Genomic DNA, 13,729 nt, shown 5'->3' with positions numbered 1-13,729 from the left:
ATAAGGTACTATGGATGGAATTGTGCCCCCCAAATCCATATAATTCATGTTAAAGCCCTAACCCCAGTGTGGTTCTATTTAGAGACAGGGCCTTTAAGAAGATTACTAAGGTTAAATAAGGTCAATCCAATAAGACTGGTGTCCTTATAAGAGCCATCAGGGTGCACACAGAGAAAAGGCCACGTGAGGACGCAGGGAAGAAGGCTACCTATGAACCCGGATGGGAGCCCCCCCAGAGCTCAGCCCTGACGGCACTTTGGTCTTGACCTTCCAGCCTCCAGGACTGGAGGGAAACATGCTCCCTGTTCGTGGTATCCTGTTATGGCAGCCTGAGCTGAACAACAGGTAAACAGGTTTCCTTGGTGAAATCACTCTGGGAAATGTCGTGCTCAACACTGACCTTCTCCCCTTGGAGGTTCGGAAAATTCTTTAGCTCATTCAAGCCTCTGAGAAGTTCTTCAGCAGAGGAACCTATTGTTGGCCACGTGTCCTGAGTTATTTGAACACACATTCAGTTCCTGGGGCTCCTTAACAAACTGCTGCAACCTCCAGGGCCTCACAGTTCTGGTGACCTGAGGTCCAAACCCCAGGAGTCGGCAGGATGGTTCCTTGTGCAGGCTCTGAGAACCTTCCAGACCTCCCTCCAGCTCTGGTGGCCACTGGTAACCCTTGGCATTCCTTGGCCTGTGGAGGTACGGCTCCCATCTCCGCCTGCGTCTCCACAGGCTGTACCCTGAGTCTCCTTCTCGAATCTCCTTTCCCTTTCTTTTATAAGGACCCAGTCATCTGGTTTAGGCCCACACTAAATCCAGAATGATCTCTGACACCCTTCACTGAATCACATTTTCAAAGACCCTCATTGCAAGGCTGAGAATGTGTCTTACGTCGCATATGGAAGGCTCTGGGTTCCATCCCCAGCACTGCAAAGAAAGCAAAAACCTCGCTGCAAATTGCGTCACATTCCCAGGTTCCAAGTACACTTGTCTTTGGGGGCACAATTCAACCAGTACAGAAGCCACGGGACAACCAAGGTGTCGGACTAATAGGGACACAGCTGGGGTGATTGAGACCCCCTTAGAGCTGGGATCTGAAAGGACATGCTGAGGAGGGTCTCCTGTTGTCAGTGCTCCCAGCCCCTCACTTTCACACATGCCTGTGATCCCAGTGCTCAGGAGGCTGAGGCAGGAGAGTTGCAAGTTCAAAGCCAGCCTCAGCAACTTAGGGAGCCCTAAGCAATTTAGCAAGACCCTGTCTCTAAATAAAAAGTAAGAAGGGCTGGGGCTGGGCCTGGGGCTCAGTGGTAAAACACCAGTACCCCCAAAGAGAAGAAACCATGACTAGATTGGGGACCCTGCCCTTCCTGCAATGCCCTGGGAGAGGGTCTGTTTTGGGGGGGACACTTGCATAAGGCAGTGCTCATTAGTGCAGCAACACAGGAGGGCTTTTACAGGACGGTGCTTCTGAACCTCCACAAAGCCTCCCAGAGCTCTGCTCCTCCATGCCTCCCCAGTCCCGTGGCCTCCAGGAGGAGAGACGTCTTGCTCCTCCCTCCAGAGGCCATCTTCAGTGTCCCCAGCTGCCCACAGGGCCCACTGCCCACTGTCCTGGTGCTGCTCTGCCTGCCCTGCCCACCCTCCCTCCTCCTTATCCACAGCCCTGTTTGCCTCTAATCCACCCAACAGGTGGCTTCTGGGGTCTGCAGGTTCCTGAAATGCATGCGACCAGGGACGGTTCTGACCTGGAGGTGGGCTGTAGGCAGACATTTTCCCAGAGCAGGGCCCATAGCTTCCATCGTTTCTCCAAATCCATCCCACGGAGGCTGCGACCCTCAGGGTTAGGGCTCAGGTTCAGTGAGAACCTCTCCCTAGAGCGGTCACCTGGGGAAAGAAGCAGGAGGGTGGGAAAGCCCCCCCACCCCCCGCCCCAGTTTCCCTGGTGGAAGGCAGAGTGGGAGGAGGCAGCAGGACCATCCGCAGGGACAACCTCAGGAGGCCCAGGGCAGCTGGCTGAGAGAGAGAGGACAGCAGGCCCTTGGGTCTGGGAGAGAGCTGGGGAGCCTGAGGGCAGAGTCTAGCACCCCCGTAGGTCTTGCCAACATCCCGGATCCCGGAAGCTGGGCACTGCTGGGATGGTGCCTTCAGCTCACTGGGCGGTGTGGACAACAAGGTGGGACTTGTTCTCAATCTGAATGGTACAGGGCTGGGATGTAGCTCGGCGGTAGGCCACGCCTGGCCTGTGTGAGGCCCTGTGTTCAACTCCCAGTGCTGGGGGGCTGGGGGCGGTGGTTCAAGCAGACATCTATCTCAATCGCCTCAGGATTCTATCTGAGGGCTCAGCTGGTACTTAAGGTCCCCAGGAGTACTCAGGAAGGAAGGACGGAGGGGCTCTCCCTTGTGTGGACACTTGATTTGCAGCCTCTCAAGGCTGGTCTGCACCTGGGTCCCCTTAGGCCACACTCCACAGCCACCTGCCAGGCCTCTGAGTGGTCCGGGTGGACTCCCCTCCCTGGACCCTCAGACATCTCTACAATGGTGGGGGAGGGATGGCCAGGGTGGACTGTGGAGGTGGGGGCGCACCAGAACAGTTGCCCTCAGCGCTGGGGCAGTCGGAGTGTGTGTGACGTGGGGAGGGCTGAGCACCTCTTTGTTTTAGAGAGGGGACGGGAGGGATGATCCGTCCCGGTCCAATTTTTCCACTCTGTGGACGCTGGTGGCCCCAGGAATCCCATTTGCATCAGGGCCCAGGCTTCTAGGAAGTTAAGAGAAAGGAATTTATTTTAACTTGCAAATTTGTTCTGGTAATTTAGGTCATATTTATGCATTGTCAAAAAGGCAAAGAATTGTATATGTTTAAAAATGAATAAAAACTCAAAAGACAATCCTTGCCCATGATTCTGCTGCTGGTCTCTCATGGGCTGCCAGTTGGCACGTTATCTGTGAGTATCTCACAGCTGCGTGCCTTCGACAGCCAGGGTGGATCATAATTCAAGCAATAACTGTTACTGTAGAAAAATTAGAAAATACAGTCAAAACAAATTTCACATAATCCTACTATCTAAAGATAATCTTGCGGGGATGGAGATGTGGCTCAAGTGGTAAGGCGCTCGCCTGGCATGCGTGCGGCCCGGGTTTGATCCTCAGCACCACATACAAACAAAGATGTTGTGTCTGCCAAAAACTAAAAAATAAATATTAAAATTCTCTCTCTCTCTCTCTCTCTCTTAAAAATAAATAAATAAATAAATAAATTTTAAAAAATAAAGATAATCTTGCTTTCGTACCTTGTGTTTCTTTGAATACTGATACATTTTAACATTTTGCCATGTTTATTGGCTGTTGAGATTTTCTTAGTGAAGCCAGATGTGGTGCGCACGCCTGTAATCCCAGTGGCTCAGGAAGCTGAGGCAGGAGGATCACAAGTTCAAGGCCAGCCTCATAAATTTAGTGAGGCCCTAAGCAATTTAGTAAGACTTTGTCTCTAATGAAGATAAAAAGGAATGGGGATATGGCTCAGCAGTTATGTGCCCCTGAAACAAAAAGAAGAAAAAGGGAAAAAAGTGTCTTTTATTGGTGAATAGGTTGTTTCTGCCCTTTGCATATAGTGTTTGGGCATCCAATGGGGCCACCAATTTGTTTGGGATCTTATATAGCATACATATGAATTTTTGTACTACCTATAGTTTTGTGTTTTTTTTCTCGATTTGTGATTTGTTCTTAAAACTTTGAGAGTTTGTTTGTTTGTTTGTTTTGGTACCAGGGATTGAACCCAAGGGCACTCAACCACTGAGCCACATCCCCAGCCTTTTTTTTTTTTGAAACAGGTTCTTGCTAAATTGCTTAGGGCCTCTCTAAATTGCTGAGGCTGACTTTGAACTTGCAATCCTCCTGCCTCAGCCTCCAGAGTCACTGGGATTACAGCCACCATGCCTGGCTTTTAGTGTTTTTAATCTTGTTTTTCTCTTTTGGAGTTCTCTACTGGCTTTTGTGTTTAGAGTGTAATTCTCCTCTCCCCAAATCGAATGCCTTCCTTCAGAGGTGAGCCCTGTCTCTTTCTTCCTCTTCAATCCATCTGGAAGTGGAAGTGAGAAGCTCACCCAGTGTTTTCCAGACACTTAGCCAACCATCCCAGCGCTGTTTTTATGATTCAGCCCTCCTGTCCTCTGTCCCTCGGGGCAGCCCTGTGCACAGGGCAGGCATTAGCAAAGGAGTCTGAAGTTGCTGTTGTGCCAGAGGCCAGGCTCCCTTGGCAAAGGCCTTGAACATTCTCTGGAGCTATTTCGGCCCTCCCCAGTCCCCTGCCCGCCCCCTACCTCCCGGGGAAGCCCTGACATTCCCCCTCAGTGCAGCCTCCACCTGGCTATTTACCTGAGTCTCCTGGAGTCCTGCCCCTGGGCCCCACCTCGCCCACCCCACACCCAGCACTTCCCTGCAGAGGCCCTCAGAGGACTGGCCCTGCTGGGCAGCCCCGCCTCTGTAAGGTGAGAACCCTCAGGAGCTCAGGGCCAACCCTGGGGCCCAGCGCCCACCCCTGAGGCTCATTAACCTATTTCTTCCAAACAAATCCCGCTCTGTTCTAGGTAGAATTCCCATGCCATCTGCTCCCTCCATCCCCTCTGTTTCTTGAAGGTTCCAGAAGCAGGAGTCCTGGAACCAGGCGTCCTGGCCTTGCAGTGCTGATACCCCCAGAAGCTGCCTGGGAGCACCCCGAGGGGCAACCAGCCACAGTTCAGGCTCCCAGACTCTCCCCAGGCCCCCCAGAGTGGCCTCAGTGACAGGCTGGGGGGCACTGCCCTCCCCCTAGGTGACCATGGCCATGGTGGGGGCTGCCAGCGGGGGGCCGCAGAGCCCCAGAGAGCATCAGGTCCACCTGCCCAGGAGCATCCCCTGGAGGGGCCAGACCCTGAGGCCAGGAGCAGCAGCATCCTGAGGCGGGACCATGGGAAACAGTGCCTATGGCAGCAGGAACAGGAAGAGGCCACCCTCCCTGTGACCAGGGGTCTGCAGAAGGGAGCTCTGAGTGGCTCTGAAGGGCCTCTGGCCCCATCAGTGTGCACGTGAGTCATGCACGAAGAGCCTCAGCGGAGCCTCAGCTTCCTCATCTATAAAACAGGGATGGCATCAGCACCCCCCTAGGGCCACGGGAGGCTTCAGCAGGAGTGGTCAGCACTGTCCAAGCTCCCTGGTTTACCAGGACTTGACGATGGGGATTATTTCATAGTGTAATGTATCCCAGAACACGAAGCTACACGCCTCAAACATATACATTTTCATTTCCTTGGTAAAGATGGGGCTGGGGCCTGAGCGGTGGTGCGGGCTTGGAATCCCAGCGGCTCCGGAGGCTGAGACAGGAGGATTGTGAGTTCAAAGCCAGCCTCGGCAAAAAGCAAGGCCCTAAACAACTCAGTGAGACCCTGTCTCTAAATAAAATACAAAATAGGACTGGGGATGTGGCTCAGTGGTCAAGTGCCCCTGAGTTAAATCCCTGTTAACCTCCCACACCCCCCAAAATGATGAGATTGGGGGAGAACATCTAGCCAGAAGCAGAGGGCAGTGTGGGGAGGACTTGAACTGTGCAGACGCCTCCTCTGGCTGTGAACCTGGCTCTGTGTCTCCTCTGGCTGTGAACCTGGCTCTGTGTCTCCGTCTCCACACCTGGAAGTGGGGAACACCCGCTGTGCTCAGTGCCCCATGCTGCCCTTCATGTTACCCCAGGAAGATGTCCAAGTCAGCAGGGAAGACCCCCCTGCTGGGCTGTCCAAATTGTCAGAATTAGGTGAGAACTGAGTTGAGAAGCATGAAGTAGAAAACCCCCCAATGCCAACAATTTAAGCACAGGTGTGATTATCTTCCTTCGCATAGAGGAGTTCTGGGTATTGGCAGTGGTTCTGTCTGGTGGCTGGTATGACAGCCCCAACCAAGGGACCCAGGTTCCTTCCACCCTTATGCTCTACCATCTTAGTGTGAACCTTCCACCCACAGGATTACCTCAAGGATTGTGGGAGGCCAACCTTACACGTGACTGAGTTACACTCCCGGGCTGGGTGCTGAGGCTCTCAGTTGCAGAAATGTGGCACCCTTCTTGGGTTTGAGGGTCGGTGTCTCGTGCATGGGTGTGTCTTGCCTCAGCCCCATGGGTGAAGCTACGCTCACCTGTTCCTTTGTAATATAACCCCTTGCTCTGTTTAGGATAGAATCTTCCTTGGAAGTGCCTTGTGTCCCCTTCTCTTACTGTGCCCTTGGGTGTGGCCTACCCAGGTGTCAGTCAACCTGCTGACAGTGGACATCATGAAGATACTCAGCCCCCTGAAACCTGACCCCTGGCCTCATTTGAATAGCTTCTCCTCAATAAAAGGGGTCAGCACGTGCTCTTGCTCTCTCTCTTTCTGCAGACCCTTAAGGTCAGAGGAGCCGTCACAGCGACCCCAAAGAAAAAGGTATTTGTGTCTCTTGTGTGGTTATTTTGTGCAGCCCAGTCAGCCCAGTTCAACTGGAGTGACCCCTGAGCCTTTTAGTCGTGAGAACAGAAAACCCAGCAAAGGATCAATATAGCTGCTGCTGCTCCAGCCTTACATTCCTAATAGCCAAAGGCATAAAGGGTGGAAGAGCCAAAGGATATTTAGCTTTTTGAAGGATCCTTTCTAAAGTACTGCCTAATTCTTTCTGCTTGCTTCTCTTTTGCCAGAATACAGTCTCATGTTCTTGCCTATCTGCAAGAGAGGTTGGGAGACCCATTCTTTTAGCTGAGCAGACAGCCACCCTGAACAAAACTGGGGTCTGACAGTGCCGAAGTCTCTGGCTGGGCACAAATCATGAGCCTCCACACAGCTTGTAGATTCAAACAGCAATTCTTTATTCCCGAACTCACACCGGCCGTCTACAAACACGTTCTGGGGAAATCCACGTTCTCTGCCCAAATCCCCACCTCCTGGGCTTCTGTCTCCCAAATATACTGTCTGACCCTAAGAACTCAAGAGGAACTCAGGCAGCAGGATACGCCCTATTCTAAACGGGGGAACACCCTAATCTCCTATTATGCTAAACCGGGAACACCCTAAACAGGGATCCGCCCTGGACCTTGAGCAAGGTCACCTTTCAGGAGTCCTTCCACTAGACAGCATGGGAGTATGCTGGCAAGGAAATTGTCATACCTACTTGGCTGAAGGCTCCCAGCATGACAGTAAGAACAAAGGGCAACTAGGATGGTCAACTAGCAGACTCCTCCACATTCCTTCACATGGTTCAGCTGCCTCGCCCCCATACTCCCCAAAAACTTGGGTTTGCCCATGACCTCTGAGGTGGCCTCAGGGCACCGCAGAGAATAAGTGGGTAGCAAGGGTTGAGAAGGAGAAGTGGAGGAGAAGGAGAGGTGGAGCCAGCTTCAGAGGCTCAGATAGCGGAGTGTAAAGGGGATGAAGAGAACATGGAGAGGCCTCATGTTAGGGGAGGAGGAAGATGAGGGCCAGCGAAGGAGCTGGAGAGAGGCAGCGTTGGAGAGAGCGTGGGAAGGGAGTGGGGGAGGAAAGTTGGGCTACTGGGGGCAAAACCCTGAGCGGCACCAGCTGTCACCCAGAGGTGCCCAGAGCAGCTGTGGTAGCACTCTGCTCCCAGCACCCAGCTTCCTCACCCTGCCAGTCACTCCTGGATACCAGAGGGGCCGGAAAGCTTGCATGAGCTAAAGTCAGGTGGAGTTCAAATCCCAGATTTAGTGCTTATTCATGTGACTTTGAATAAGTTGCCTCTTCCCTCTGAGGCTCAGCTGCCCCAGCAATAAGTGGGTATAAGAACAGAGCTGCACTGCTTAGAGACAGTGGGTCACGGGGCTTGGCTCCTCTCTGGTCCCTGATAAGCAGGCACCAAGTCTTACTGACAACCCCAGAGTCACAGACACAGAAGAATGAAAATTTCCAGCCCAACCTTTTTAATAAAGGGACAAGCACGGGTCTCAGGAACACCCTGGGGGTGCAGATCCTTTGTGGTTGTCTGTACCCCAACTCAGGAGAGCAGGAAGAAGATGAAGTTTGTCTATCCTGTGTCCAAAGGGTTAAACAGCCAGGGACAGTCAGAACCAGGAGCTGACCAGGTTCTGGCCTTGACTTATTCCTGCCCACGGCTGCTGGAAAACAAATGCCCTGCAGAAGGACTGGCCATTTCCAGTCCTGTGGCACCAGAGTGGGCAAAGAGGTTCTGGGAGGGGTCCCTGATGAACTCTAACTTGGCATCTGTACCCTCTTCTCATTTGCCTCAGTCACAGGCATTATGACTCCTTTCCACCCTGTGGCAGCACCTGCACCTGCATACACACCTCCATCCTACAAACGTGGCTGCAAGTCAGCCATAGCCTCGGTTCAGCAAGGCAGCCACTGGGGAGGCTTGCTGTACATGTGCCTGTGACATCACCCGCCACCCACACCCCCCTGTGACTTCAGCACTGGGACATCTTAGCCCAGCAGTCATGGCCACTCCCACTGCAAGTGGCAGAGGGCATAAATGACCACCGTGCCCTCAGAAGAGGCCAAAGCCACCAGCAGCCCCCCATATGCTCCTTCTGAGGCCTTTCTGGACAAGGAGGCTGACCACAGCCCTGCAGATGATCCGACAGGAGGGTCCCAAAGTCAGGCCCCCCTCCCTGCAGATGTCTCACCAGAGAGCAGCGCTGCAGAGGCCACTGAACTCCAAGATGTAGATGAGGCCACCTCTGAGGCCAAGCCAACCTCTGGGGACCAAGACAAGAATGAAGTCACTCCTGGCAGCAGCCAGAAGCCTGCAGAGATCACACCTCTGGTGCCCCAGGACCCAGGTGCCCAGCCGGTGTTGGTGGGCAGTCAGAACCTGCTACCGGTCAGGCTAGCTGGGGATACACTGATCCCTCAGGATGGCGTGGGCCTGCTCAGTGACTCCCAGGCTCAGAAGGGAACACCACCGCAGGCGAGGGACCCCAAGAAGCAGCTGACCTTCTACCCCAGAGCAGTAGAAGTCCCGCCCTTTGTGGGTGCTGCTGACCCAGCCACTGCAGGCGCCGGTGGTCAGCTTGACCCTCCGCCCACTGGCGTCACCCAGGTTGCTGAAGAGAAAACCAAGGGGTCCCAGATGGTGACAGGGGACGACCTGGTGGACAGTTCCACAGAACACTGGGTTCAGTCCTTCCCTCCCTTCCCAGCCTGCAATGCCCCGCCCTCGGCCTTGCCCAGCCCCCACCGGGAGACCCCGGGGAGGAGGCCGCTGGACTCCGACCTGTACATGGCGGATGAGGACCACGGCTACTTGCGCTCCATGACCAGCCTGCTGGGCGGGGGCGAGGGCTCCATCGGCTCCCTGGCCAACATCCTGGTGTGGTCCGAGCCCATGGGCATGACCATGGCCATGGCCTTCCTGACCTCCAGCCACGGCTCCCCGACGGAACTGCTGCCCAACACCGGATCCAACCTGCACTCGGTCTCCAGCATCCTGGGGAACGCCAGCTCGGCCTTCTCCTCCGGGCTGGCCACAGGGACCAGCTCGGCCCTGCGCTCGGTCACCCAGGTGCTGGAGACCGTGGAGCGGAGGACTACGGAGAGCATCCGCTCGGCCGTGCGCTTCCTGACCAGTCACCTCGCCCCGCGCCGGTTCCATGCCAGCCCCAGCTGAGACTAGATCCCACACGGAAACCCCAAGGACTCGCCCAGCAGCTCTGGAGACCCTGGATTCTCACCCCGCTCCTGCCCACCCCACCCGGGGTGGCTCCCCGGCAGATCAATAAATCACCACCAGCGTTTATTTTCTAAGCGCCAGCCTCGTCCCTTGTCCAAGCAGTGGGCAGAGTGGAAGTCAGGAGCGCCTGCCTGGCATGCAGAGGTCCTGGGGTCCACCCCAGCACCAGGTGGGGGAGGACAAGAGGGGCTCCGGGTGTCTTGCAAACAGAATGTCCTCAGCTTGTCCCATTCAGGGCCTAGGGACAAATGGAGTGACTCTGAGAGGCCCCCGGAGGGAGGTGGAGGGTGCTGAGTCGCCAGTGCGGATTCAGACCTCTGGCCTTCCGGGCCTCCCTCTCCTGAGCTGTAATGGAGACAGTAAGCCCCCACCCCGAGACACTAGAAGGCCTCAGCAACAGGGAGCCCTTACTAAGCTCACACCTTACAGCTGTCATCATTATCTGCCCAGTGGGCAGGTGATAGGGTGGGACAGGGTCCAGGCAGGGTGACAAGCTGTCTTTGTCGTGTTTGGCTTCAGACTAAGGGGATTCCTGGGATGGGGGCTTTCCGTTTTGAAGCTGGCAAGCCAGGATAGCTGCCCCCTTGGGCACAGGTCTCTTTCCTTGGAATGTGCTCTGGTCTGCATCTGAGAAGGGTTGGCAAGGAGAGCAGGAGTGAAGGCCTGGGGGCCAGCCAATGCTCAGAAAGTGGGCCTCCTTCCAGCTGCACCCAGTGCTGCTTCCAGAGGTGAGAGGTGGTGCATGAACTCCAGCAGGACGTTGGCCTGGCCTGTCACACCCTCTGCCACAGCCTGGACTGCTGTTCTTCCCAGCAGTCTCCCGATGAGGGCCCTGGGGAGAAGTCAGCCCACTGATGCATTTGTTGGACTTACATCGTGTTTCTCAAAGTGCAAACTAATGAATCAATTGCTAGAGTTTTAAAAAGGAGATTTTACATAAAAATATGGATTTTTGCCTCTTTGGAAAAATCTAGGGCCCTCTGTTTTGGTTTGGATGTGAGATGTCCCCCAAAAGTTCATGTGTGAGCAATGCAAGGTTTAAAGGAGAAATGATTGGGTTATGAGAGTCTTAATCGATCAACAAATTAATCATTGAATTAATCCCTGGGGGAAACTGAAGGAGGGTAGGATGTAGCTGGAAGAGGGGGGCATCGGGAGCATGGCTTTGGGGTGTATTTTGTATCTGGTGAGTGGATTCTCTCTGCTGTCTGATGGTCATGTGAGCTGCTTCCCTCCGCCACAGCCTTCTGCCACGATGTTCTGCCCAAGCCTGGAGGGATGGAGTCAGCCATCTATGGACTGAGACCTCTGAATTCATTAGCCAACTTTTCCTTCCCCACAATTGTTCTTGTCAGGTTACAGTCACAGCAACAAAAACAGCTGACTAAAACACCCCCATTTCTTCAGGATCACAGGCATCTAAACTGCCTAAACCACCACTTTGGGGAGAGTGGTGGTCACTGTCACCACAGCCCACCTGGCCTTGGAGTGACAGATGTCTCAGCCTGACCCCGGGAGCATGTGTAGGCCACACCTGTTTTGCAGATGGCTCATGAGAGGAAGTCTGACTCTTAAGCCCAAAGGGATGTAAAGACAGACTAGACATGTGTACCCCTGGTCCCCAGGGGCTGCCACCTTCTTGAGGTGCAGCATGAACTGTCCCCAGTTCCCATGTCATGAAAGCAAAGAATTCAGAGGAGTGAGGTTGTCAACTTAGATCCCAGTAATGGGGGAGGGGTCCTCTTAGAGAAGCAACTGAGTCAGACCTTAAGAGCAAGGGGGGAGGGTACTCCCCAGACAGATATGGTAAGAACAAGGCACCCCCAAAATATGCTCATCCAAGCTTTCAACAAATGGTATTGAACACCCACTGTGGACTAGGCCCTGCTATGCCCCCAAAGCTACAGAGGTGACCTGAGCTTTGCAAGGGACAGAAGAAACTCAAACCAGCATAAGGAAAGGATTGGTGGCTGGCACTGCTGCCGGTGTGGGCGAGGCGGGCTCCCGGCTCAGCGGGTTCTCTGGGCTCTCTTTCCAGCTGCTCCATTGCTGGCTCTCTCCATTCTCAGCTCCACCTTCTGGAGAAGTGGAGCCCTGTCCCCATTGGCCTTGGCAGGTGAGTCCCAGGGAAGCACACTGGTTCAGTACCCATGTCCTGCCCTGGACGGGTCATGCAGGCCACAGGACTGAAGTACCAGTCACCTACCAGTCACCTGACCCAGGTCAAAGCCTAGAAATGGAGGTTCATCTCAGGAGAGGGCATCTGGAGGCAGCCGGTGAGTGATGAGGAAGGGGCGTGCCCTTTGGGTCCAGGCCACCTTGAATGCTGGGCACCCTGCCTGCCAGCTGTGTTTCCTTCTCCTCTCCTGCCCCAGTTTCTTCACCTGTAAACCGATGGTTCAGTGTTGTCAGGGGTTGGACTGCCGTGAGGACTGCAGGGCTTCATGAGTCAGTGCCTAGGACAGTGCCGGCACGTGGCGGAGTGTACACGACATCAGGCTGACCACTGGTGCAGAGCCCGACGTGGAATCAGGTGCCCAGAACGTGGCTCTACCTTGAGGAGTGGAGGTGGGGGAGGGGCAGCTATGTGCGGGCTCTCACTGAGGTGGGCCGGCACTGTCAGAGGAGGACCAAGGCCTGGAGCACAGCAGCTCAGTGACGGTGGCTGGCAGCAGGGGTGACAGGGCCAGGGGTCCCCTGTGGAGAGATGGCCCAGGCCCAGAAAAGTCAAGGCTGGCAGTGAGGGGTGTCAAAGGTGACAGAGCAAAGGGAAAGGAGACATCGCAGGTGACCAGTTGGGTTGAGGGTCAGGAAAACGACAGTCACGATTCCCTGGTGGCCTGAGCCTTGCAGTCACGGGATGACACGCGGGTCACTGCCAGGTGTGGAACACCAGGAGAAGGGCCAGTGGAAGGGCCGGATGGCACTGAGGTGAATCTGGCCCATGGACCATCTGTGTCCGGTTTTTTTGTTTGTTTGTGTGGGTCCTGAGGATTGAGCCCAGGGGTGAATCACCCCTGAGCCACATCCCCAGCCCCATTTTTTAAATTTTATTTGAGTTGGAGTCTCTCTAAATTGCCCAGGCTGACCTGGAACTTGTGAGCTTCCTGCCTCATCATCCCGAGTGCCTGAGGGGACAGGTGAGCACGGCCACAGGGGCATCTGTTGGTCCTTGATATGAAAATCAGGAAGCAGCCCACCTTTCCATCTTCACTGGCTGGTGTTGACTCTTGGAGGTCCTGGCTACTCAGTAAGGACACAGCCCGTGACCAGCACAGGGGCAAGTTGGGGCAGGAACCCCCCCACCATTGACTGATTTAGGTGCTGCCCTGCAGGCCAGCCACCCGCTGTCAGCTCTGGGCTCTCCCTGCCTCCTCCTCCTGCTCTTGCTATGGGGTAAACAGTTGTGCTGCCAAACCCCAGGCAGCACATGCTTCCCAGGGGTGGGCCCCAGGCATCCAGTGCCAGACACCCTGGAGAACTCGGGCTGCACACTCAGGGCTGCAGGCTCCAACGTGGAGAAAACCCGATGCCCCAGCCCAGTATAAGTTGGCCCAGGGATAAATGAGAATGAACAGGAAACCCCAAGACAGGAGCTTGGGGACAAGCTCCACCCACAGGCAAGAGAAGAGGAGGCGGTTCAAAAAACACAGGAGCAGTGGGCAAGGGGGAGTGATCCCGCCTATCACGGGACAGGCCTGCAGCAGCGTGGGGCACTGGCTCGGGGATTATTTGGAGCTGAGGGCAAATGAGGAAAAGCAAATTGGGGACAGCTTTCTACTCTCCCCTTCTCTGAAGAGAAGTATAAATTTCCCTGTGACAGTTCCTTCTTTTCCAAACCAGGAAGAGGAGACAACCTCTCACTATAGACAGATGGTTGAGAGGAATCTACACAAACAAGCCTAACAGTGGCCCCTCTACCAGGAGTGCCCCCACATATTTACCTTCCCACAATTTACCATGCCCCAAAAGCCCAGAAACGCCTTTCCTTTGTCTTACCAACTCTCCACAAATTTATCGTCCTTTGTTAGAATGGTATAAAA

General features: G+C 54.6%; 1 protein-coding gene across 1 annotated transcript; it reads left to right on the top strand.

Moving 5' to 3' along the window:
• Positions 1 to 8,486: 8,486 nt before the first annotated feature.
• Tex44 (testis expressed 44) lies at positions 8,487 to 9,623 on the top strand. The gene has a single exon (XM_076866417.2). The coding sequence runs from the start codon at positions 8,487 to 8,489 to the stop codon at positions 9,621 to 9,623; it is 1,137 nt and encodes a 378-aa protein (XP_076722532.1).
• Positions 9,624 to 13,729: the final 4,106 nt, after the last annotated feature.

This window comes from Callospermophilus lateralis, chromosome 9 (genome assembly GCF_048772815.1).
Source record: "Callospermophilus lateralis isolate mCalLat2 chromosome 9, mCalLat2.hap1, whole genome shotgun sequence".
NCBI classification, from domain to species: Eukaryota; Metazoa; Chordata; class Mammalia; order Rodentia; family Sciuridae; genus Callospermophilus; species Callospermophilus lateralis.
The sequence above is the reverse complement of the archived record's forward strand: the minus strand, read 5'-3'. Positions and strand labels throughout refer to the sequence as shown.